Raw genomic sequence first — 23,750 nt, forward strand, 5'->3', positions numbered from 1 at the left:
ATGTAGCTGCTGTTGATTCTATATTACCAAAGGCACTGTTTTGGCTATTGGTGTTAATTGTTTAATTAGGATTTTTTGTGCATTATTCATGTTAATTTTTATTAATATTTCAACCATATTTTTACAGTATTAAAGAAAAATCGATCGACTAATAAAGCTAATATAATCAACAAAGTAGATTAAAATACTATATTAGGTGACTCCGTAGACACTAAGTCATACTTTAATCATATTCTTTTTTTTTTTTTATTTGAACTTCTAAACGTCAGAAGAAATTAATACTTTGACTAGTTGAGCTTTATTAGGCGCACAGTCAAATAATTGAAAATTTCTCTCTAAGTTAAAAAATATGAATAGAAATATTAAATAATTTTCATGCATGTCTTTTTAATTATGCGCACAGTCATATGACGAGTCTCCATTAAATTACATGTGAGAATATGTATAATTGTATCTTTGAATTGTTGTTGAGTTTTTTATTGGGTTCTTAATGGAGATAATTTCAAATAATTAAAAATTTAGTAATTGTATTTGAAAATGAATCCAATTTTTATTAAATTATTTAATAATTTTTTTATATTGACTAAAAAAAATTTATACAAAATTTTGAAGGTGGAATTTTAAGAATCAAAGCAACATTTTAAAATTCTAAACACCCAATAAAATAAATATAAATTTTGACTTAGAGATCAAAATAGGATTTACGGAAAGTTTCAAATTTTACATTGAATTTGGGTACCTAAAACTCTCCAATCCCACCAAAAAAAATTAACTCTACTATTTTCTTATTTTCTTTCTTGCCAATACAAGTATAATTAAGAAGTTAAAATACTTGGAAGAATTATTTCGTTTTTCGTTTTCTATTTTAAAAGATAAAACTAAACTTGTAAATACTATTTTTCACGTGTATTTCTTTATTTTTCGTTATATATATATATATATATATATATATATATATATAAAATTTTCAAAATCTAAGTCAAATTCTAAACTTAAAAAGAAAATCTCTATTTTTTTTTATTTGGCTAAGAATACAAACAGTGATTTTAGAAAAATGTGAAAATATACCAAAGAAATTTGGAGGACAAACATAATTTTTTAAACTAAAAAAATGAAATGTTATATAAAACAATGTCTAAGATATCTATTTATTTCTTTAAAGTCGAAGTTCAAATCCCCACCTTTACATTTTTTATTTTTTGTTTTTTTAGTCTTACAACACATAGAGTGAGAATTTGAACCTCTAATCTCTGATCAATAATGTATGTCTTAATCAGTTTACCTTGGCTCGACCACCAAAACAATTATAGCCCTCCTCTCATATTTCTATTCAAATATGAAGTTTCCTAATAAATAAAATTTTTAGAATGTATAATGAAAATTGATTTCATGGTTTCATCTTATCAAAGTACAAAAATAAAAACGGATCTTTTACAAAGTTTAAATTAGTTCATTAATATGTTCAAATCATAATTCAATTCAATTAATTAAGACAATAAGTAAACATTTTATATCCAAAATTTGAATGTTTATAGGCAAGGACGGATCTATGGTAGGCTCAAACATTCAACAGAGCTTTGGTTCAAACCTCCCTCTCAAGGCGATTGAAACTTCCCGCGCGTTTTTCTTTTTTTCCTTTTCTTTTTGGGTCAAAATCTACTATTTTTCCAAGTATAGATATTATAGATTTATTCTTTTTAGTGTGGATTCCTTCGTCGCAACTCAAATATATTAATTTTTAAAAAACTAAAAAGAAAAATGTTGGTGCTATAATTAAACCTTAAATTTCTAAAAGTAAAGATTTTTTTTCAACATTTTAGACGGTGTATTTACCATCCTACTCTTCTGAACCTAATTTATTTTTCAATTTATAAAAATTAGGTATAGAGACAATTCGAGAAAGATCAAACCAATTTGAACCGCTCACATCACAGTAGTAGTAGCGTAAAGACCGTAAGTCGGGAGCCGGAGAGAGCATTAAGACCTAGAACTTCAGAACATGAGAATTTCCACCTTGTTGAAGATGTAGTGGTGCTACCAAAAGAAACAGTTTTTACCTAAAAGGGAGTGTAGCCAGCATATCCATCATAGCATAATATAGGAAAGTTAGCCCTCCCCCTTGTCAACTCCGGTCTTCTCGAAACCCCCCAGTCACTAAAGTAAACAACGCAAAAAAAGCATCTATTTCTGTACCTGGACTGCGATCCGAAAAAACTGATCTACTTGAAAGTAAGGGTGGGCAGTGATCCCGTATTTCAACCCATATATTTTATTTCATATAGTACAAAAATTGGCACATCAAATTCGATATAACATAACATTTCAATTAAAAAAATAAAAGAAAGAATCTCCCAATCACTCAAGAATTACACCACATTACATGAATTATATATATAGATCGGCGCAAAACCGGATTCCGGGTGACCGGTGATCGGACGCCGGGAGCTTCTCTTAAAGAGGGAAATCAATGCCTGAGAAGGTGAAGAAGAGAGAGGATGAGGGCAGAGCCAACGACAGCACCGGAGATGGGGAGAGAGAAGCCGGATCCGGCCTCACGCGCTGGAGCAGGCGCCGGAGCGAAGTCATCGGCGACTGCGAGTGCGGCGGAGCAGACGGCGAGGATGAAGGCGGCGACGAAGAAGGCCGTGGAGACTGAAGCTTTCGCCATCGGAGATCGAAAAGTAGAGAGAGAGAGAGAGAGGAGAGATTTGGAGTGGCGGAGAGAGTGGCTGAGAGTGGGGGTTATATAGGAGAGGGGAGCGGCGCGTGGAGCCCACAGAAAAGGGGTGACAGCGCGTGAAAGTGGTGAAACGGCTAAGTAACAGCTAAATGTGAGTTATTTATTGTTATAATTTTTGTTTGTTTAAAAATTAATTAAAGGAAAAAAGAAACGGCTCAATGAAAATGCCGTTTTTACTTTTTGGAAAAAGGAGTTGTCGTTAAGTTATTATTTTAATAATAAATTCGGCTTTAAAAAATTAGGAAAAAAAAATGGAAATGAGGTTTCAAGCACGGCGCGTAGGAGATTCTGACACGTGGAATAATGCGTTCACACTTTGGTTGGTTCAACTAATTCAGATTTCTACGTCGGTACGCCGGACGGAAATATGGAAAGGAGGAGGAGAACGTGGTCTTTTTTTTAATTAAAAAGGGAGACAGAGAAACAAAATTTGTTTTTATTTCTCAATGTTTTTAACATGTTCGGTTTGATTCTTGTATTTTTTAAAAATTATCATTTCGGTCTCTATTTAAAAATAAATTTATACATAAGAGAAACTTTTCAATGTAAATTTATGTCTACATTCAAAAATTTATTGAGTAAAATTTCAAGAAATTTAACGAGTAAAATGTCATGCTAAATTTTTGATCAAAATAAATAAGATAAAAATGAAAATGAATGGAATAAAATGGGCACTTTTAAAAAGTATATGATTGCTTAGAGACTGAGCAATCCTACGTGGTCTTGTCTCTCACACGCTAGAGACACAGTCACGTGCTCCCACTCGATCTAAGTGGTTCCTAATGCTTCCTTCCTCGATCGAACCCAACGACCTCGGAGGTAGATATCCCCTCTAATGACTTGGAACTCCTACTCAAGTTTGTTGCCACTTTGGAGACATTACCCTTGACTTCAGTACCTACTGTAGTCTTCTCCCTTGATGTAACTCCTTCACCTACCCGACTTCATTAGCTCACCAAACCGTTTGAAAACTAGGGCTCAAAACTAATAACCTGTTGAACAGCTCAATGAGCTATTCCCCTTTCCCTTTCCTTTATTTCCTAACTGTTGTACTTGAAGTGATGTCAGATTTTCTTCTTATGTCTTAGTTGTCATTGTTGTTGGTTCTTTCAAGTCTCACCCTAAACCATCTGCAGCCTTGTGCGTCCTCTATCTCTGTGATCCCCTGACAATCTCAAATCTAGACACATAAACTGAAGCTTCTTTATGGTCTACTACTACTGATAACTCTAAAAAAAAAAGAGTTATTTGTGTGTAAATTTCATATAAATTAGCTAAGGATAGCCTCACTAACACCTAATCTACACTGATTTTTGTGCAAAGAATGTTATAAATTCACTATCCTTCTTATTTTGCTGACAATGTTAAAAAACAGGAAAATGACCTAATTTTGGGTGTTTTGTTGCAGCATCGTGGATGTTACAACATTGGAATAAAAAAGAAGCAGAAAACGACAAAAGCTGACAGTGACAGAGCTTTACCCTGGGAGTTACCACAGTAACTCAGAGAATCACTTGAAAGTGAGAGACGGGGACTCACTTTATCTATTTTGTTACCCTAAAAGTAATGGGGTATAAATACTTACATTTTAAAGTTGCCTCCACACATTCTCCAACCATCACTTCGCTCTCACTTCAAGAAAGCTCTCAAGGTTTTTGAAGAGGACAACCTGAAGAGGAGGTTCACTGAAACTTCTGAATGTAGAGAACTCATTTGGAGTTGATTTCCTTCAGCTCCATCTTCTTCTCTTTTATACTCATTCAATATTGAACTCATTTTTATTGTTTTTCTTCTATTCCCTTATGGTCGTACGTACTTAAGCTTTTATTGTAAGGGAAGGATGTTGTGAACTTCTTTCTTGGGTTGCAGACTGTCTTTCTATTATTAATGATGAAATATACTGAGTTGAAGTTGTTTTTATTATTTCAGTTTCGATGTTCTTGATCAACATGTGGGATACCTTCTTATTAACTCTTGGAATGTAATAGGGAGTGTTTGGCTTCAACTCATGCTAGTTCTACTTGAGTTTAGAGTGTGGGTACTTAGGAATAAGACTCACCTAGTAAGGCTATAAACTGCATTGATATGCTGTCAAGTTTGTCTTAAAACGTGAATAGCAGAAAATTTGAGAAGTCGTGGAAGATTCCATGTCAGTTTGGCTAGTATATTATCATTATTAATGTTGTAGCATCGTTCACGTAAGCCCAGAAAAAGTCACATGAACTCTTCCCCTTTACTCTTTTAGATATTAGTAGTTAACCTCTTATTTGCACACTTTTCCTTAGTTGATTTGGTTTTGCTTTGTTCTATCTTGTTTTTACTCAGCAAATTATGTATGCACTATTTTGGTTGAGTTCCTTTAGTTTTTCTTGTCCAAAATATTTTTGTTAATTTGTTTGTTCTTCTTAAGTAATTGTTGAAGTGTTTAGTTATCAATCACTATGGATACGATCTTTTTATCACTTGCTACAATGGTTGTGTACACTTGCACAAGGAAACATAAATTGTTCGACAAGTTTTTGGCACCGTTGTCGGGGATTGATTTTACTTTACACTTTATATTTTTGCTTAAGAAAATTTGTGCTAGAAATAGTTCTTTTAACTCCTGTTTGGTGAATCTTGAAGGTGAATGCACGATATGCAAGGATTGGAATATCTACTTGACAATGAGATAGAACGCACCTTTCATTAAAGAAGAAGATAATAGTATAGACAACAAGTAGTGGTTGAGCGAATGGATCAGCATGCAAGAAATCCTAACCTTGAGGTTTAAAATCCAGATGTTGAAGGAATTAATAGAGGAGAAGTGGTTGTACCTGCAGTTGTTCCTCCTCTTAATGTCATTCTATTGGCGGGTGATGAAGATAGGGTTATCAGAGTTTATGTTGCTCCTGCACTATCGGCTTTCATCCGGTTATAGCAGAACTAGAGATAGAAAGTGACAGGTTTGAACTACAACCTGTCATGTTCCAAATGCTCCAAAGAGTAGGTCAGTTTTATGGAAATACATCTGAGGACCCCCACCTGCACTTGAGGTACTTCTTGGAAATAAGTGATTCTTTCAAAATGCAAGGAGTATCTAAGAAGGTGCTACATTTGAAATTGTTCCCCTACTCATTGAGGGATAAAGCTAGAGATTGGCTGAACTCCATGTGATATAGAAATGAGTGATCACGGAATGCACGGGAAAAGCCTACAAGAGGAGCAAGCTCAACTCAACTCAAATGAAGTTAACTCAATCATGAGCCAATCATTATGCCACAAGGTCTAATCACAAGAGCTAGAGCTAAAAGACTACAAGAAGGATTGAATGGACACTTCCAAGCTAAGGTTCTCACACTTGGTGAAGAGTTGCATCCCTTCAAGCTTGAAAAAACATCTTGTTCTCCAAGAAACTTCATGAATCTAAAAATCCAGATTCATCTTCATATTTAATTTATTATGTATTTTTCAAGGGTTATGTCTTTTCATCCAAGGATTATGTCTTTTCATTGTGTTTTTTCAATTACTATAAATAGGGATGTACATTTACATTTCAAACACAACATTTGATGAATGAAATTTCAGATTGAGTTTAGTCTCTCTCAAGCTTTAAGCTTTCTTTGTATTCTTGTGTTTAGAATGCATATTTAGAACTTTCAATCTAGTTCGATCAATTAGGTTGTGGGAACAAATTCTCCTTTATTCTTGATCTTTGATCATCTTACCAAGCATAAATCTGTTTAACTTTCTTGGGATTGGTTCATCATCTTGTTATTGGGGTTATTCTTATTACTGTTGTGGGGGTTCACCTCGAATAAGGGAGTTCTCATGCATAATTGAGATAGTTCCTTTATCACCATGCCAGATGAGTCTATCACAACCTAGAATGATCTTGCTGAAAGTTCTTGATGAAGTATTTTCCCCCAAGTAAGAATGCTAAGTATATGGGAGACATTAATAACTTCCAGCAGAGGTCAGAGGAGTCTGTGGCTGAGTATTGGGAAAGGTTCAAAGAGCTGCTAAGGAGATGCCCTCACCATGGTTTACCAAGGTGTATCCAGATTGAAACTTTCTACAATGGGCTAAACGAAGCAACAAGAATGATGGTGGATGCATCAACTAATGGACATTATTATCCAAATCTTATATGGAGGAAGTAGACATTTTAGAAAGGAGTTCCTCCAACAACTACCACTGGTCATATTCTAGAGCCATAACTGACAGGAACAGTTACGGAGCTGCTAATAATGATGCAATGGTTCGTTGAAATACCAATTTGCTAACCTAACTAATATGGTAAAGAACATGAATACGGCTACAACATGTTTAACTAGTCCCGGAACCAGCAAGGTAATGGCTATTTCATGCTCTTATTGTGAGGGTGAGCACCACTACGACTCTTGCCTAGGAAACCCAACTTCTGTCTTCTATTTAGGAAACCCCAGCAGAAATAACCCTTACTCAAATACTTACAATCTAGGGTGGAGGCAACACCCCAATTTTAGTTGGGGAGGGAATCAAGGGAACCAAATGCATCAAAACACCACTCAATATCAGTCGAAGGCAACTCAACAGCCTGGTTTTCTAATAAATAACCAACAACAAGGGACAAGACCAACAACCAACTCCTCTAACTCTATGGAAACCTTGATGAGAGAGTACATGACTAAGAATGATGCAATGATTCAAAGCCAAGATACTGTGCTGATGAATCTAAAAGTCCAAATCGGACAGATGGCAAATGAGTTAAAGAACAGACCCCAAGATACCCTGCCAAGTGATACTGAAAATCCTAAGAGAAAAGGGAAAGAGCAGTGGCAAGCTCTAACCTTAAGATGTGGAACGACCTTGGATGAAAATAACATTGGATGTTTAGTTGGATGAAGAGTCTTTGCGGATAGATGTAACTTTTGTTTTCGATGTAATATTTTATTATTACATCTTCAACTTTTGTAATGTACAGTTTAAACTCTCTTAATTTGTAAGAAGATTATTTTATTTAATATATAATCATATTAATTGATATTTTGATAATGTCAATTGAAATATCATAAATTAGGTCGTTAAATAGGGATGCGATTCAAATTAGCATGGGTAGAAAAAAGGAGAAAAAAAGATTATTCCTAACGTTTTTTCAAAAAAATTCGAAAAAAAGATCATTTTTCCGACGTTTTGTATATAGTCGGGAAAAGTCAACTTTTCCTAAGTTTTCAAAAAATGATCGGGAAAACTAACATTTCTTGACGTTTTGTGTTCCGGCCAACTTTTTTGCCGACACAAAAATTTCATCGGTAAAAAATTTTCTCGATGTTTTCAAGCGTCGGGAAAAAACTTATTTCTTGTAGTGTTTATTGGATTTGGACAATAAATTCAATAATAATTTGATTGAATATGAAAACATAACTTTATTGAATATAAATTTCTTTTTACATAATTACAAACTACGAGTTTAAAGCAACACACTCAATCTCCCACTTAAACTAAACTCTAGTGGGGTGTACATAATCATAAAGTAAAGGGACAAATACAATAAACTAGGACATACACTATACCCATTAAAGTTACGATCGACGGTTATGGTTGTCGGCCCAAGGTCTGTAGTCAGACTTGAGGTCGAATTCCTCATGTGGGTAGGTGTGTCTTCTTTTATCTCAGCTCGGTATGAATCAGGTCAACGGGTACTGGATCTGCTCTGTAACATGGTTATTCCAAACTGAGTTTGTGCTTACACGTGTCGAGTCTGATTTTGACCACCAACACTCTCTAATTCTTTTTCCCTATAACGTCTATCTTTTCTAAACTTTCTCTATCTAGAAAAAATTATCTTGTTTGTTGGGTGAAAGTGAATTGCAAGGAAGGGAGTGGCCAATGACCTAATCCCCTCCTCTCTTTCTCTCCATGAAGAGTTGCGTGTTTTCTTAGTCCTCTAACTGAGTTTTTTCAAAGGGCATTCCTTTATGTTTTGTTCTGGTTCTTTCGTGCTTGTTTTTAAGAAGTAAGTTGCATGGATCGAGATATCTTGAGGACCTCTCTTGCTATTTTGGAGAAGATTTTTAGGAAGAATCCTTCTTCTCCGATGGTTTCTATGGCAGCAAATGGTGGCTAAGTTTCAAGGATCTCCCTATCAGATGGTGATAGTGTTGTTGTGACCATGGTTCGAAATGTCGATGGAAATGTCGAGGTCCCGATTTTACGGACATGTCAATGGATATTTCGGGAAAAATTACAAAAATAGTGGATATTGACAGAAATTTTTTTAATTAGTAAATAATACTTTAATTGTAGCTTAATTAGTCTATAACTAATCACTTTTAACCAATGTGTCGTCGCAATGAAAATGTTGAAACAAAATCATGTATACATATATGAAAATTATTTGAGTCTGTAAATTAAAGTTTAATATTGTTTTTTATTGATAATTTCTAATTCAATCTAGTTACTTAATTGAATAAAATATGTGAAATATAGATATATATAAAGTATGAAATAATTTTAAAAGAATTAGATTTAGTTCAAAATTTAAATATTTAATAATAATTAGTTAAATTGATTTTCTTTAGTTTATTTTAAGATTCGGTTAGTTAAATTTAATTTAAAATTTGTTTTTCTTTTAAATAAATTACTGGAACATTTTGTTAGATTTTTTAGTTAAATTTAATTTAAATTTTGTTTTTTTTTTAAATCCACGGTTTCTTTAAGAGTTTGTTAGATTTTTTCTAATTAAATTTAATTCAACGTTTGTTTATTTGTTTATTTTTTTTAACCAAAAGATAAGAATTAAACTTTTCTAAAATTTAAATATTTAATAATAATTAGTTAAATTGATTTTCTTTTATTTGTTTGTTTTAAGATTTGGTCAGTTAAATTTAATTTAAAATTTGTTTTTCTTTTAAATCAATTACTTTAAGACTTTGTTAGATTTTTAGTTAAATTTAAATTAAATTAAGTTTTTTATAGATCGATCTTTTATAATGTATTTCTTTAAGATTTTGTTAGATTTTTATAGTTAAATTTAATTTGACGTTTGTTTGTTTTTTTTTTCTCTTTTTTGAACCAAAATGATAAGAATTTAACTTTAATTTCTTTAAAAGAAACATTTCAAAACACCCAATATCGTATAATTTATTACTATTCTTTACGACTTTTCTTTTTGCTCTTTGAAAAAACTGAAAAAATGTTTTGAATAGAAATCCTTCTTTTTTCAAGGTTTGGAATCGAAATTTTGGATCTAGATTTTTTCTTGAAAAACAACAGATCTTCCTCTGAGTCTCAATTAACTAGAAGGCCACCATGGATCCAGATTTTCTCAATCGTTTAGGGATTCACTGCAAAAAAAAAAAAAAAAAGAAATCGACATTTGATCGACATGTCAGCAACATTGGGGAAAAACGATTTTCTCCCCTGTCGACAACACATGTCGACGTGTCGAGCGAAATTTGGAACAATGGTTGTGACTAATAAAATTAAAAGAAAAAATATCTCTATCTAAAATTTCTCCAACTTTTCTCTCTAATTTATTTGTGTGACATATACCTCTCTATACTTTTTTTTCCCTCTCTAACTTGTCTCTCTTAAAATCTTCTTTCTCCTATATATATATATATATATATATATATATATATATATATTTTATCTCTTTCTCCTTAGCTTTTCTCTCCATAACTTTTATTTCTCATCTCTCTAACTTTTCCCTTTTTTCTATAATTTTTTTTAAAATAAAAACTAAAAAGGACTAAAACCAGAAAAATCAAATTAGTTATCAATTGAGCTAAAATTGCCTCCAAAATGTCTTTTATATTCTAATTGGATTTTGTTTCAAATATTGGTTAGTTTAATAACTGTGAGTTGAAAACATGAACATATCTCAATTTGTTAAGCATATATTCTTGACTAAAAATTTAAAAGTTCGAATCTCCATTTTTAACGGTAAGTTCTTTAAAAAAAAAATAAAAATAAAAGAAAATTAGTGATGACCTTTTGACTTCTGTTATTTTCCAGAACGCCAACTTTCAATTTGAGCTTGCAGCATAGAAAACTTAAGAAATACAAAATTAAAAATCCAAATCCAACCTAGCATTGTTTCCTTAAGACAAATTTGTTCTCTGTACAGTGTTCAAGATTTCATGAACAATTGTCCCTCAGGATAGGACGGATATAAAGAGAAATGTGAAGGATGATTTTTCTGTGTTGCAAAATTGAGAAGAACCATGTATTTATAGACTATTTGTGGCCATTCAAATAGTTGTATCTTTTCAGGTAAGGTTATGTCTTTTGATAAAAGTTCATAACCTTTACAAAAGACACACCCATTCATGAAAAGTTGTGATTTCACTTTTAACAAAAATAATTTTATTCAAAAGTTCCAACAAAAATTCAATATTCTAAAACCGAAAACAATTTCAGTTGTGCTTATTTGTGATTATCGAAGGCAATTCAAGTAGTAGTCTACGACAAGTTAGAGGGGAGTTTGTGTGAGAACATCTTAACCAAATAAAAGATGCGACAATATTAATACTACTCTCATTTATTTATGTTAACCACGTTAGCATTATTTAAAATGATGTGAGGTCTCGTAACATCAAATAATTATGAAAGAAATTTCATAGTGTAAACAAAGATAATAGGTGTTGATGCCGAAATTTGGAGAAGTCCATGTGTCCTTCTTTGGATGTGCAACCGTCGAACAAATAAGCCTGAAACAACGAGTCTTGATACTGGTGTGATGCCCCGCCTAATGTTCTCTAACGATCAAGTTAGTAATCGCAAGAGAGGAGAAACAGAAAGCACCTTATTAGATTAGTGACAAATTTTTCACTTGCCTTGTGGTCGTGGTATTCCATTCCTTTTATTGGTGTTGGAGTTGACTAAGAAGGACGACTGACGTGTGACATGGTAGGGCCCACTTACAGACAAGCTCTGACGAGTCATTAGAGGACATTCCTAACGTGTGGTAGCATCTCTGTCGCATGTCACCCTGACCTGCCACGTTCCGCCCATACCTTTTTGCCAAAGTTAGCATCGCTCTCTCTAGTGGTTGTACGTCTATAGGGAGTTTGGCCCCTACTGCAATATGACATTACTCGAGCCTCACACGTATCCTACTCGATTTTTACGCTCAACCATAGGTATTATAGGAGTATTAGAAAATTTTTTCCCGAAGAAAGAGTAGGTTAATTTTTTTTTTATTAAAGAAAGATTAGGTTAATTTTTATGACATGATTCAAGAAATGAGTTTTTTTTTTCAAGTATAATAATGTGGGGATGGACATTCGAATCAACGACCTTTCAGTCAAAATGGATGCCTTAATCAATTTAGCTATATTCAAGTTAGAATGAGTTAAATGAAGAGAAGCGGAAAGTTAAAGGTGAAATTCAAAGGCCAAAATGATTAATAACGTACCATGAAGGTTAAATTACAAAGTCCCTAAATGTTCAAATTTGTGACTAATAGATCACCAAACTTTCAAATTTGTTTATATTATGTCTTTGACCTATTTTAAATTTTTTAAAAATTCTTGAATCTATTAATACAAAATTAATAGTTTAGGGTCTTACTAGACACAAAAATTCAATTTTGTGTCTAACAGATCCATTCATTTTAAAGAACTTCAAATATGTCGATAGACACCTATTAGACACAAAAATTTAAGTTTATAAATTTATTAGACATTTTTAAATTCAAGAACTTATTAGATTACACAAAATTGAAAGTTCATAAATTTAATATTAAACACCTTTTAAGTTTAAGGATATATTAGATACAAAATTAAATTTTAAAGACCAATTAGACACGTTTTTAAGTTCGAAGATCTATTAAATACACAAACCTAAAGAAGTTCATAGACTAAACTTTTAAGCAAGGAGGAGAGAGATTGAACACCAAATTTGTATTGTTCTTTTTTTTTTTTTCTATTTTCATTTTGTATTGGAGAGCATAGAAATGATTAGTGTAGTTATCCATTCCATTGATCAACTACCACCGGTCAATTCCGCTCTGAGGTTTTCGTAAAATTAATAATCCAATTTTCAGTTAGGACCCGTTTGATAACCATTTCTATTTTTGATTTTCGCTGTTTTTTAGTTTTTGGTTTTATGTTTTTAAAAAACAAAAAATTATATATGTTTGATAACCATTTTTTGTTTTTTGTTTTTAAAAAACAGAAAACTTGGTAACCATTTTTAATTTTTTATTTTTAAAAATTAGAAAATTAAAATTACATATTAGATAGAAAATTCTATGTAAAGTAGAGATGACAAGAGTGTGAGTACGAGTAAGAATGCTCCCCCATTTTTCGTCCCTATCTCCATCTCGTTATTCCGTTCAAAAGATATTCGCAAGAAAAATTATAAGTTTTATAATTGTTTTTAATTATTTTTAGAATTTAAGTATAAAAAAATGAAATTGGGGATGGGATCGGGACATGCAATTCCTATTTTTGGGACTCGACCCTCCAAAAATTTTTGTCATCCCTAATGTAGAGACATGGAAATTCAGGTTTAGAAAGATGTAAATAAACTTTTGGAAGATAAAATTTAGATAGATAAATAAAAAAGATTTAGAAAAATTAGTAAAAGAAAAGTTAAAAGACAAAAAAGAGAAAAAAAAAAAAGTAAAGTTGAGAGAAAAAGATATGTTAAAGAAAAAAAATTAGAAAAAAAGAGAAAAATTAGAGTGGAAACAAATTTAAATATAAAAACAAGATTCAAAACATAATTTTTAAAGAAAATAAATAAATACAGAGATAAATAAGAGATAAATAAAAGTTATAGTGAAAGAAAATTGAACGACAAAAAAAATATAATTTTCAGAGGAAAAAATAAATTAAGAGGAGAAAGAAAAATTATAAAAAACAAAATTTTAGAGAGAAAAAAATTATGAAAAATATTAAATTTTTAGAGATAGAAATGAAATTGATCTATTAGAAAAAGAAAATAAAAAATAAAAATAGATAGAGCCAAACACTAACAAATATTCAAAATATGAAAATTTTAGAGAGAGAAAAATAAAAGTTATAGAGAGAAATTTAGAAAGAAAAGATTTTAGAGTGAGAAATAATTTTTTTTAGAAATAAATATGAAAAAGAAAAAAAAATGTTGAGTATTAGAATAAAAATTCAGATTTTGAAAAAAAATTTCTTTTTTTTTTAAATTTATGTAGAATTTCAAAATAGTTTTTGAAAAAAAAAATAGAAAACTGAATTGGGAAATGGTTATCAAACGCGCCTTATTAATCGTTTTTTAACGATTATTAGTGTAGTTATTCATACTAATAATTGATTTTTTCAAATTAATAACTCTTTTTTTTCTATTCAACAACACAAACTCCCCACCTTTTTAATCAAACTAGTGCATTATGACGTGATTGCACGTGCAATACACGTAATAAAAATATGATTTTATTCATTATAAAAATAATTTATTTAACTAAATTAGTATGGACTTTAAATTTATAGAAATATTATAGTTACGTTAAATATATTTTATTATTTATAATGACCGTAAATGAATGGAAGATGTGAAATTACGGTGGGAGGAAACTAAAAAATTATAAACCTTTCAACATTCCAAAATCTTGACATTGTACAATTAAATATTGTCATATATAAATATTTAATTATACAATTAATTTATGTAAATGAATACAAAACTTTTTACCTTATAACTTTTCATGTACATTCACTTAACCGTTTAGGTGCATATACATTGCATTATCCCAATACAACATTTGTAATGACATTGTTTTTAATATAACAATTAAAAATATATAAATATTTTTATATTTTAATTTTTAAAAAATAAAATTTACGTAATTTAAGCTTTTTTTTTTGTTATATGTTTTCAACCTCACTAAAGAAGATTTATTTTACTAATTATATTTATAATTATACTAATTATTTGAAAGTCTATAAGTTCCTAGGAATGAAATAGAAAAACTTTTTTTATTTTAATTTTTTAGATTGCTTACCTAATGAATTGATTAATTAATTAATTTACTATTTGTCATTAATTAAAAAATTCGTAAGGTATTGACTTACATGATTTTATTTTATTTTTTTCAAAAAATTGAACATAAACTTGTAATTATGATCAATAAGTTCACCAAACATTTAAAATAAAAAAAAATATATACTAAAAGGAAAAAAAAACAATATCAACTATTAGACTAAGACCTTAGCTACAGACTCATATACAAAGTAGAAATGTAATGTCACTAACCTAAGATCTGAGTTATAGATCCAACATGTAATCTTTCAACTTGAATATGCCACCAACATGTTGAGATGTATTTGAAAATCCAAGAGTTCTCCGAGAGCAAGTCTAGGATTCGAGATATAGATCTAACATCTATTTTCCTTGCAACTTGAATATATCATCAACATCTTGAAATATATTTGAAGATTGAAGAGCTTTTTGATAACAATGAATTTAGAATGCTAAAAAGAAGAATAAATGGATCTCCAAGTGTTTGTGAACAAAATTGTAGAAGAAAACTCATATTTATAGAGTAATAGATGGTCAAAAGTTACATAACATTATAAATTCCATTATAAATTAGAATTAAATGAATTTTTTAAAGTTGTATAAAAGACCTTTTGCATTCCAAACCTTTTATATTCCATATATTTAATTTTATTGATAATTAATTATTAACTAATTAAATTTTGTAGAAAATGCCTTTTGCATTCCAACTTTTTATATTCCATATAGTAATTATTAACTAATTAATTTACTATGTTTAAAAAAGGATAAAATAATTAATTTATTTTTAAAATTAATTAGTAGTGGCACGTCTAATAATTTAAAAATTAAGGGTCATATTAGTCCAAAAATGTTTTTCTAGGATTGTCCCTTTTTAATATAGTATAGATATAGATATAGATATGACAATTGAAATATACCCACGTTGACAAATTAATAATTTATTACATTTAAACTTTTATATATACTATATTACACATGTTTAATAGAATATTAAAGGACTTTGTCTATTCGAGAAATGATTTTATAACGTGACATTGACATCGTCTATCCTTAAGTAAAATCGTCTATTGAAGAGATAATTTCAATACAACGTGCCAAAATCGTCTCTTGGATAGATTATTACAGAGGGGAGAAAAAGAATCAATTAACAAAGGAGAGAGTGAAAAATTCAAAAAATTCAAAAGTGTCTAACAACGGGACATTCAAAGAAGCTAGGCACCTTTGATTTTAGGCGAGAGGAGAAAATTTTCGATTCAGAGGGAGAGAATCTGTCTTCCAAAATTTCTTAATTTTCCTTCTCTCCCTCTGCCCCCAATTTGGGATTCTCTCATACTTTAAATTCGCCATTAGTTTATTATTATTTTTTTTCTTTTTGAAAATCAACACTTCCATTCATTAAGTTGTCGATGTCACATAAGGTTCGTGCAAATTAAAGGTCTCCCTTCTAGCCATACATAATAGCTACGGACAAAAATCATACATCCACAAGAGTGAAACATTGTTACAAGTTACTTACTTTCATGCTTCTTTCGACTTGGGCAATGACACCTCCAACACAATGCTCAAGTACATTCATCGAGATCGCTCTCCCTCTCCCTCTCAATTAGATTCAAGTTTGTCCATAGAAATGGAAAGTAGCAATATCTTGGGAAGACAAAATTGGGGCATTGGAAGAACCGCAAACGTCATCGTTTGGGGTTCGACCGACGAAAGTATTGAAGAAATCATTAATTCTAGGGGCATTGGAGAGATTTGAAAAGAGAAGATTGATGTTAGACTGATCATTGTTATTCTGGGTGAAATTGTTGGGTAAGCAACTACGATATGGATATGAAACTAACTATGAGCGTTTCTACGAGGCATGGATAACGAAATTAAGAGAATTTAAGTAAAGTTTGTTGCTTGGGTTGAACACAGTAAGCAGCACAAGACTCAAACAGAAGATCTCATGATAGGTGATACTACAAGACTTCATGTCTTTCCCACTACACCATCCCAATAAACGAATTTCATAATTGTTGAAAGGTTTATTTATGTAACGAGATTTTGGGAAAAAAATCATAGAAAAAAGAAAACAGAAAAGAGGGAGAGGGAGAGAGAAGAAGAACATGGTTCGAGAAAGGATAGTAACATAGGCAAAAGGATAGAAACCTTTATTTTACAAAAAGTTGACGGATTTAATTTTTGCCTAATATTTTGGGTCATTCAATCCAAAAACTCACTTACGTCCTTAAAAGTCAAACATTCAAATCTCTATACCCACATTTTGAGCTAAAAAAAATAGTATATGTATGTATCATAGCTCTACAAAAACGGCGTCCTTCAATCTATAACCATTCAAAAGACCTTATTAAATAAGGACAGCCCAAAGTATAGGTCATATGTTAGCTCTTTCTTACGGGTATTTGCAGTTGGATTTGGTTTGATTGAGATCCAAATTACAATCAAACCAACTTAAAAATATATATAAAATAAAGCAAAAGAATCGCGCCAAATCAAAGTTGGTCGATTCTGAACCGTAAACCAATGGTTGGTCGATTCAGTTTGCAACTTCACGGGCAAAAGCAGCAGGTTGTGGTGTGGATACTAGGTCGAGGGAGTAATCTTTTGTTGGTGTTGGTTTTTTTCGAAGGGAGACAGTCAGACTCAGTTTGCAATTTCTATTTCAGCTTCTAAGTTCTTTTAAGTTAGATACATCACTTGGTATATGATAAGATATTAAATTATGTACCTGTAGCAATAATGTAAGAATGGGCAGATGATTTATTCTCACGTGCCAACAAAAGGGCCACGTGTGGAGATGGGAGGGCCATACGAGTATCTCCATTCCCCACAAGCTAAGCATCTATCTGTATCAGCACTGTTGTTGAACGTACAAAACTTGCAGCCCCACGTCTTTGTGTTGTTTCTGTTCTTACGGTTCCCACAAGCTTCACAAATCAGAGCCAATGGCTGCAATTCGAGTTTCGAAAAGAAAAAGAGGATGTAAATATACCGAACTCTTGTTCGTTAAAAGTTTCTAATAGCTCTCTAGACTTTCAAAGTTATCTATTTAGTCTCTATACTTAAAAGACTCTAATAGGTCCTAGACTTTATACTCTCGATTTTGTGTCTGGTTAGGTCCATGTTAACTCCAACCGTTTAACTTTTAACGCCATCTAAAGTCTGACTACCATGTAATCCTTAAATAATAAAGTCAATATGTCATGTAAGTGTTAAACTCTTGGAATTTAGAACTAATTAGACACAAATTTGTAAGTTGATGAATCTATTTAGAAACTTTTTTTTAGTAGACATGGCCTTAAAAGTTTAGAGGCCTAGTATACAAGGACTAAATAGACACAACCTATAAAGTTCAGCATCAAACTTGTAATCTAACTAATCTTATAATGAAAAATAGCGATGGAAAGTTACCCGATTTAGAAGGGTACATGCACTGCACTGCCAATTCTCCATATCATCCATGGCTTCCTGATGAGGAAAGGAAGAAGTAGCAGATGGAATTTGGGATATAACAGGTGGTGCGGAAGCATTTGAGGTAGTTTGGGAGGATCCTGTGGAGGAACCCAAGTTCTTTGCTCTACCTGAATTGTTCTCTAAAGACTTGGACCCACACCACAAATCATCTTTCAATCTTCTTTCAGCTGCCATGGCAGCTGCTTGTATCGGACTAAGCACTGCCTTGATGTTGCTGTCACCACCTAAACGCTTAGGTCCTGATGGGCCGCCTCGGGCTCGATTTTCAGCAGCAGCTAAGGTAGTTTGCCGGAGGGATGATAAAGGTGGTTGCTGAGAGATCCCACCCAAACGTCTCCCATGAAGATCGAATCCTTGCCCGGTGCGCGTGATACCTTTACACATAAGTTCTTCACATTCCTGAATCAAAAGAAAGAATGAAAAGTGATTAGAAAAAGGCAGACCAAATTAAGTAGGCAGCCAAAATGACCTAACGTTCCATATGATGCCACTTAATTCCTTGAAGCTTATCACAATTTAGCAACAGTAAATTACAGAGCCTTTCAATCTGCCTATACAGCCATGGCTCATGTCACTTACAAAGTGAGAAATTTTGCTAAATGGCATACAAACTCCAACTCAAACACTGATAAGGATGATGAGAAATCATTTCTCTGTCAGGCATTTCTTAAGACGTATATACAACACATCAACATCAAGTTTCCTGTTATTTTGAAGTTAAGGCTAATGAGTATGGAAATAGTTCTTTCAATTGAATAAGGTAATTGAAGTAATTTACACACTTAGAAAACCAATCAACTAAAAACATAATGGCTTTAACTAAACTGGACAGAAACCAAAGAATCACCTTTCTGAGTTCATCTAGAAGGCTGTAGAAATCAGCATTGTGAGGACCATGTACAATGTGGCAAAGCTCATGGAGCATTGTGTCAAGAATTTGCTCATAAGGGAAGAAATCCCACTCGTTATTCGGTCTCCGAATTCTAAGTTTGATTTCCTGACCTCCCCCTATGTTCACCCCCATGAGACCTGGATTGGCAGGACTACAATTCAAATTCAAGATTAAGACACGGAGAACTAGAAAACAGAAAAAACCCAAATACTTCTAAATTAGAAGAGAATGGAAAAGTCAGTACTAGAACTCAGAAAGAGTTTCCACTTTCCATTTGCGTTTGCGCATGATAGGTTGCACCTGTTTAGCTATTTTCTCAAGAACTTTTCGAGCATCATCTTCCCCAATCTTCTTCAAAGGTTTGATTTCCCAAACCTTATTAAGATCGTTGAGATCCATTATGATGAGAAAAAGAGCTGCAAAAAACTCCATATGAAAAACATTAAGAAGATAATAAAGCAACGAAACGCAAGTTTAAGCAGCTAGATACACAATTGTTCTGCACTAAATTTAGACAGCAGAAAAGCCCTAAAACCTTGGAGCGACGAAGAAATTTGATCAAGAGATATCAACCCCGCAGCTATCTAATTAACGAAACTAAGCGACAAGATTAAAATCATCATCTCCGTAATCATTACCTATAAGAAATCAGTCCGAAAGCGAGAAATTTACAGAGCGGAGAAGATGTTCATCAATATGAACTGTAGAATTGTTCTGCAATTAATGGAACAAATTAGAATCTGCGTTTCGAAATTCAAACACAAAGTAGTCTCAAAGAATGCGAAACTACTAGTTCCATGTCCAATAGTTTTGAGAGAGAGAGAGAGAGAAGAACCTTGTAGAAGAAGAAAACTGCAACGAAATCCACTGCGAATCCAAATTTGCGTTGAAAATGACATAAAAATGGGGAAACTACGCATCAATGACAAGGGAAAAGTTCCTATCCTCAAAAGTTCATATTTACTTTCGTTTTTTGCATTTTTAGATTTTTGGTTTTGCATTTTAATTTTCACACATTTCATTTTATTTTTATTTTCCACATTTTTATTCTCACAGTTTTAGTTTTCTTGCATTTAAAATTTGTTGCATCCTTTAGATTTTTTTGTTTTTTCATTTTTTACATTTTATTTTCTAAATTTAGATTTTTGTATTTTTATTTTTATTTTCTGCACTTGACTTTATATTTATTTTCTGCATTTTAATTTTAATTTTAATTTTCTACATTTCAATTTGAATTTATATTTATTTTCTACATTTTAATTTTAATTTTCTGCATTTTAGTTTTTTCATTTGAATTTATTTTTATTTTCTAAATTTTAGTTCTTTGTATTTGAATTTTCTGCATTTAGATTTTTCTACATTTTATTTTCTGCATTCAAATTATTTGCATTTGAGTTTTCTCCATTTAAAGTTTCTATATTTTTAATTGTCTTCATTTTATTTTCTACTTTAAAATTTTCTATATTTTTTATTTTCTGCATTCCATTTTCTACATTTAAATTATATGAATTTGAATTTTCTATCTTTAAAGTTTCTGTATTTTTATTTTTTATATTGAAATTTTTTGTATTTATTTTTTAAAATGTTTGCATTTTCAACAATTTCTACATATTTATTTTTTTTGATTTTTCTGCATTTATTTTAACTTTTAACTTTTAAATTTTCTTAGTTTTCTATATATATATTTTTTATTTTCTACCGTTTCTGGCATTTTTTATTTTCTGAACTCACTATTTTTTTAATCTATTGTATTTTTTAATGTGTGCTAATATTTTATTTGAAAGAAAATATTATTAATATTTAGAAGTTTATATATGAAAAATATATTCATATTATTTGCAAATATGAATCATTTTTCTTTGGAATTGATGGCTAATGTTGTGCTTATGTTAATTTCTTATATAGACATGTTAAACCAGATGTATTTTGGACAAATTTTTAAAATAATCTAATTTTAAAAATAAATTACAAAATAATGTTAGTTTAAAAATAATAACAAAATAAATCTAATTTAAATAAATAAATTCAAAAGTAAGTTAGATTTTCAAAACTATTGATAAAAATAGGTTAGGTCAAAGTGAAAGTCAAAACTCGCCTACAATGCCTGCGATTTCCGTGCAAACATGTATATTTGACGCAGTTGACTAAGCGGAAGTTGGGTAAATGTACGCAACTTTCACCTTTTTATTTTTTATTTTTGAAAGTCGCATACATCGTACTCGACTTCCATATTTTTATTCTTTTATTTTGGAAGTCGCGTACATTATACGCGACTTCAACCTTTTTATTTTTTTTATTTTATTTCTATTTTAATTTTTTATGTTGTTATTTTATTATTATTGCTAAATTTAATTAAGATGTGATTAATTTTTTATTTTTTGTTATTATATTTTAAATTTTGATTAAAATGTCATTTAAAGTCTGAAAGTTTAAAATTAGATTAAAACCAATTCGATAATTAACATGTCATTCTTGTGCTCCGGATATGTTCTATAAAATAATATTTAAATTTAATATAAACTAAATTAATAAAAACATAAAAATCAAGATATAAATTACATGAATATACGTAATAATTCTTTAGAACAAATATAGAATTTTTGAGCATGGTACAAAGTCAATAACATATCTATTTAAATATTTCCCAATTTATTCTTTTTCTTGAATTCTGATTTTTTAAAATAAAATTTAACATTAAAAAAACAAAGTGGTAAGTCTTTTTCTTAAATTCTAGTTTTTTCTGAAATAAAATTAAAATTAAAAAAAAAACAAAGTGGGATCTTTTCTTTAAAATAAAAAAAATAATAAAAAAAGTGGGAAGTTGCAGCCACCATGTGGCTCGACCAACATCAAGGAAGGGTTGTGACTTCAGTGAAAATGCGGTCATTGACTGCGTTTTTGTCTTGAGTCGCGGGTGATGGCTGCGATTTACCTTGAAATCGTAGTCCATGCCTGCGACTTTGTTGAAATCATAGCCAATTACTGTGATTTAGATACCCTACTTTTGGAATTAGTTTGAAACCTACACTACTTTTGTTATTTGTTTTTAAAAAATAATTATTTAAAAAAATCCTACGTATTTTTTGAATTTATTTTTATTATCAATTGTTGTATGCCATAAGAATTCTCGATGGTATGTGAGAGGTGAAAGTACATTTCTTAGACTACAAATTAGGTAATTCAATCTCAATAGGTTGATTCATGAGAGTGATTTAGCATGTTTTGAGGATACTCGTATGAATAGGAGGACGTTTAGTATACTTTGTCATATGCTTAAGACAGTAGGTAAGTTCAATGCAAGTAAACATATTGAGGTAGAAAACATGGTGGAAATATTTTTACACGTCACTGCACATGATGTAAAAAATAGACTAATGCGTAGATATTTCTTACGATCGGGTGAAACAGTTAGTAGATACTTTAATGAAGTTCTGAATTCAATATTGCGTCTACATAAGTGTCAACTCAAAAAATCAGATCCTTTACTTGCAAGTTCATTTGGATGAAAGGTGGAGATTGTTTGAGGTATGAAATTGAAGTACTAAATTAAATATTTGTTGTTATTTAGAATGGGATAAAACAATTCTTTTTGTTTTTTCTGAATTGCTTGAGAACATTAGATGAGATATATATTAAAGTGAATGTTAGCGTCGTTGATATACTTCGATATAGAACAAGAAAAAATGAAATAGGCACAAAATAAACGATTGAAAGTTCTCAAATGTAGTAATTAACTACATCTATGTTTTGAATTCTAATTTATCTAATTAATCCCTTGAGTTTTTAAGATTTTATTACTTACATGATGCTTGGTATACAAATGGGGAGAGATTTTTAATACCATACAGAGGAAAACATTATCATTTAAATGAATGGCCGCAACATCATACACGAACATCGCTAGAGGAATTTTTCAACATGAAGTATTCTTTTGCAAGGAATGTAATTGAGAGGATTTTTGGCCCTCTTAAAGGAAGATAGGCTATTCTCATATCAAAGTCATAGTACCATGTAAAACTTTAATTTAGAATAATTGTTACCTATTGTTTGTAGGGGTGAGTATCGGTAAGACTGTTCGATCAGTATGACAACCCTAGAGGGGGGTGAATAGGGTTTAATTAAACTTTATAAACTTTTTACTACGGTGGGCCCAAATTTAAACAAATAAGTAAACTTTTTAGGAACAATTAATTTTATCACAAATTAAACAATAAATTAGAAATATAAATACCCTAATTAATTTCACCACCCAAATAATTCAAATATAAACATTGAGCATAAATATGAATAACAAATTCAAACAATTAATTTTATGCAATTTGTAATAAAGAAAATTAATTGCAAAAATTAAATAGAGTAGGGTTAGAGAAAATGACACCGAAAATTTTATAGTGGTTTGGCAACAAACGGCCTACTCCACTCCCCAAGTGCCTCTTGGGTATTCGATTAAGAAACTTTGACTCTTTCCACGGTAGAAGTCAAACCGATATAAAACCTTCTTTTTCCGGGAGCAAGAAGAAACCTAATCATTTCCACGGTTCAGGATCAAACCGTTACAAATGCTCTTTTTAGGGCTTTAGAGCAACCCTTACAAAGGATATGAAATTTGAGAACGAACTTACAAACTCTCTCAAACAGTGGATATACAAATATTTGCTCACAAATTTGTAAGAAAAA

The 23,750-nt window shown here is 31.0% G+C and overlaps 1 protein-coding gene and 1 pseudogene across 2 annotated transcripts; one reads left to right on the forward strand and one right to left on the reverse strand.

The window, feature by feature from the left end:
• Positions 1-17,350: 17,350 nt before the first annotated feature.
• LOC111019534 (DNA-dependent metalloprotease WSS1) lies at positions 17,351-20,048 on the reverse strand. Of its 2 annotated transcripts, XM_022295924.2 has the most exons (6): positions 19,909-20,048; positions 19,712-19,787; positions 19,318-19,489; positions 19,029-19,224; positions 18,119-18,580; positions 17,351-17,656 (listed from the first exon to the last, which is right to left on the reverse strand). In XM_022295924.2, exons 3-6 carry the CDS (start codon positions 19,470-19,472, stop codon positions 17,474-17,476), a joined length of 996 nt encoding a protein of 331 aa, XP_022151616.1. In that variant the 5' UTR covers positions 19,473-19,489; positions 19,712-19,787; positions 19,909-20,048; the 3' UTR covers positions 17,351-17,473. The 2 variants fall into 2 exon arrangements, with proteins under 2 accessions (XP_022151616.1, XP_022151619.1); XM_022295927.2 differs by lacking the exons at positions 19,712-19,787; positions 19,909-20,048 and having other exon boundaries at positions 19,029-19,210; positions 19,318-19,458.
• Positions 20,049-22,396: 2,348 nt separating this feature from the next.
• LOC148213250 (uncharacterized) lies at positions 22,397-23,126 on the forward strand (annotated as a pseudogene).
• Positions 23,127-23,750: the final 624 nt, after the last annotated feature.

Source organism: Momordica charantia (assembly GCF_013281855.1).
Source record: "Momordica charantia cultivar OHB3-1 chromosome 1 unlocalized genomic scaffold, Mcharantia_2.0 BLBB01000001.1, whole genome shotgun sequence".
NCBI lineage: Eukaryota > Viridiplantae > Streptophyta > Magnoliopsida > Cucurbitales > Cucurbitaceae > Momordica > Momordica charantia.

Bases quoted from the DNA above. Each gene is read 5' to 3' on its own strand.
- LOC111019534 (XM_022295924.2), bottom strand. From the start codon at position 19,472: ATGGATCTCAACGATCTTAATAAGGTTTGGGAAATCAAACCTTTGAAG. The intron at 19,225-19,317 runs GTACTGACTTTT...TTTGAATTGTAG, and splicing joins GAAACTCTTTCTGAGTTCTA to TCCTGCCAATCCAGGTCTCA. The intron at 17,657-18,118 runs GTAACTTTCCAT...CTCGAATTGCAG, and splicing joins CATGTACCCTTCTAAATCGG to CCATTGGCTCTGATTTGTGA.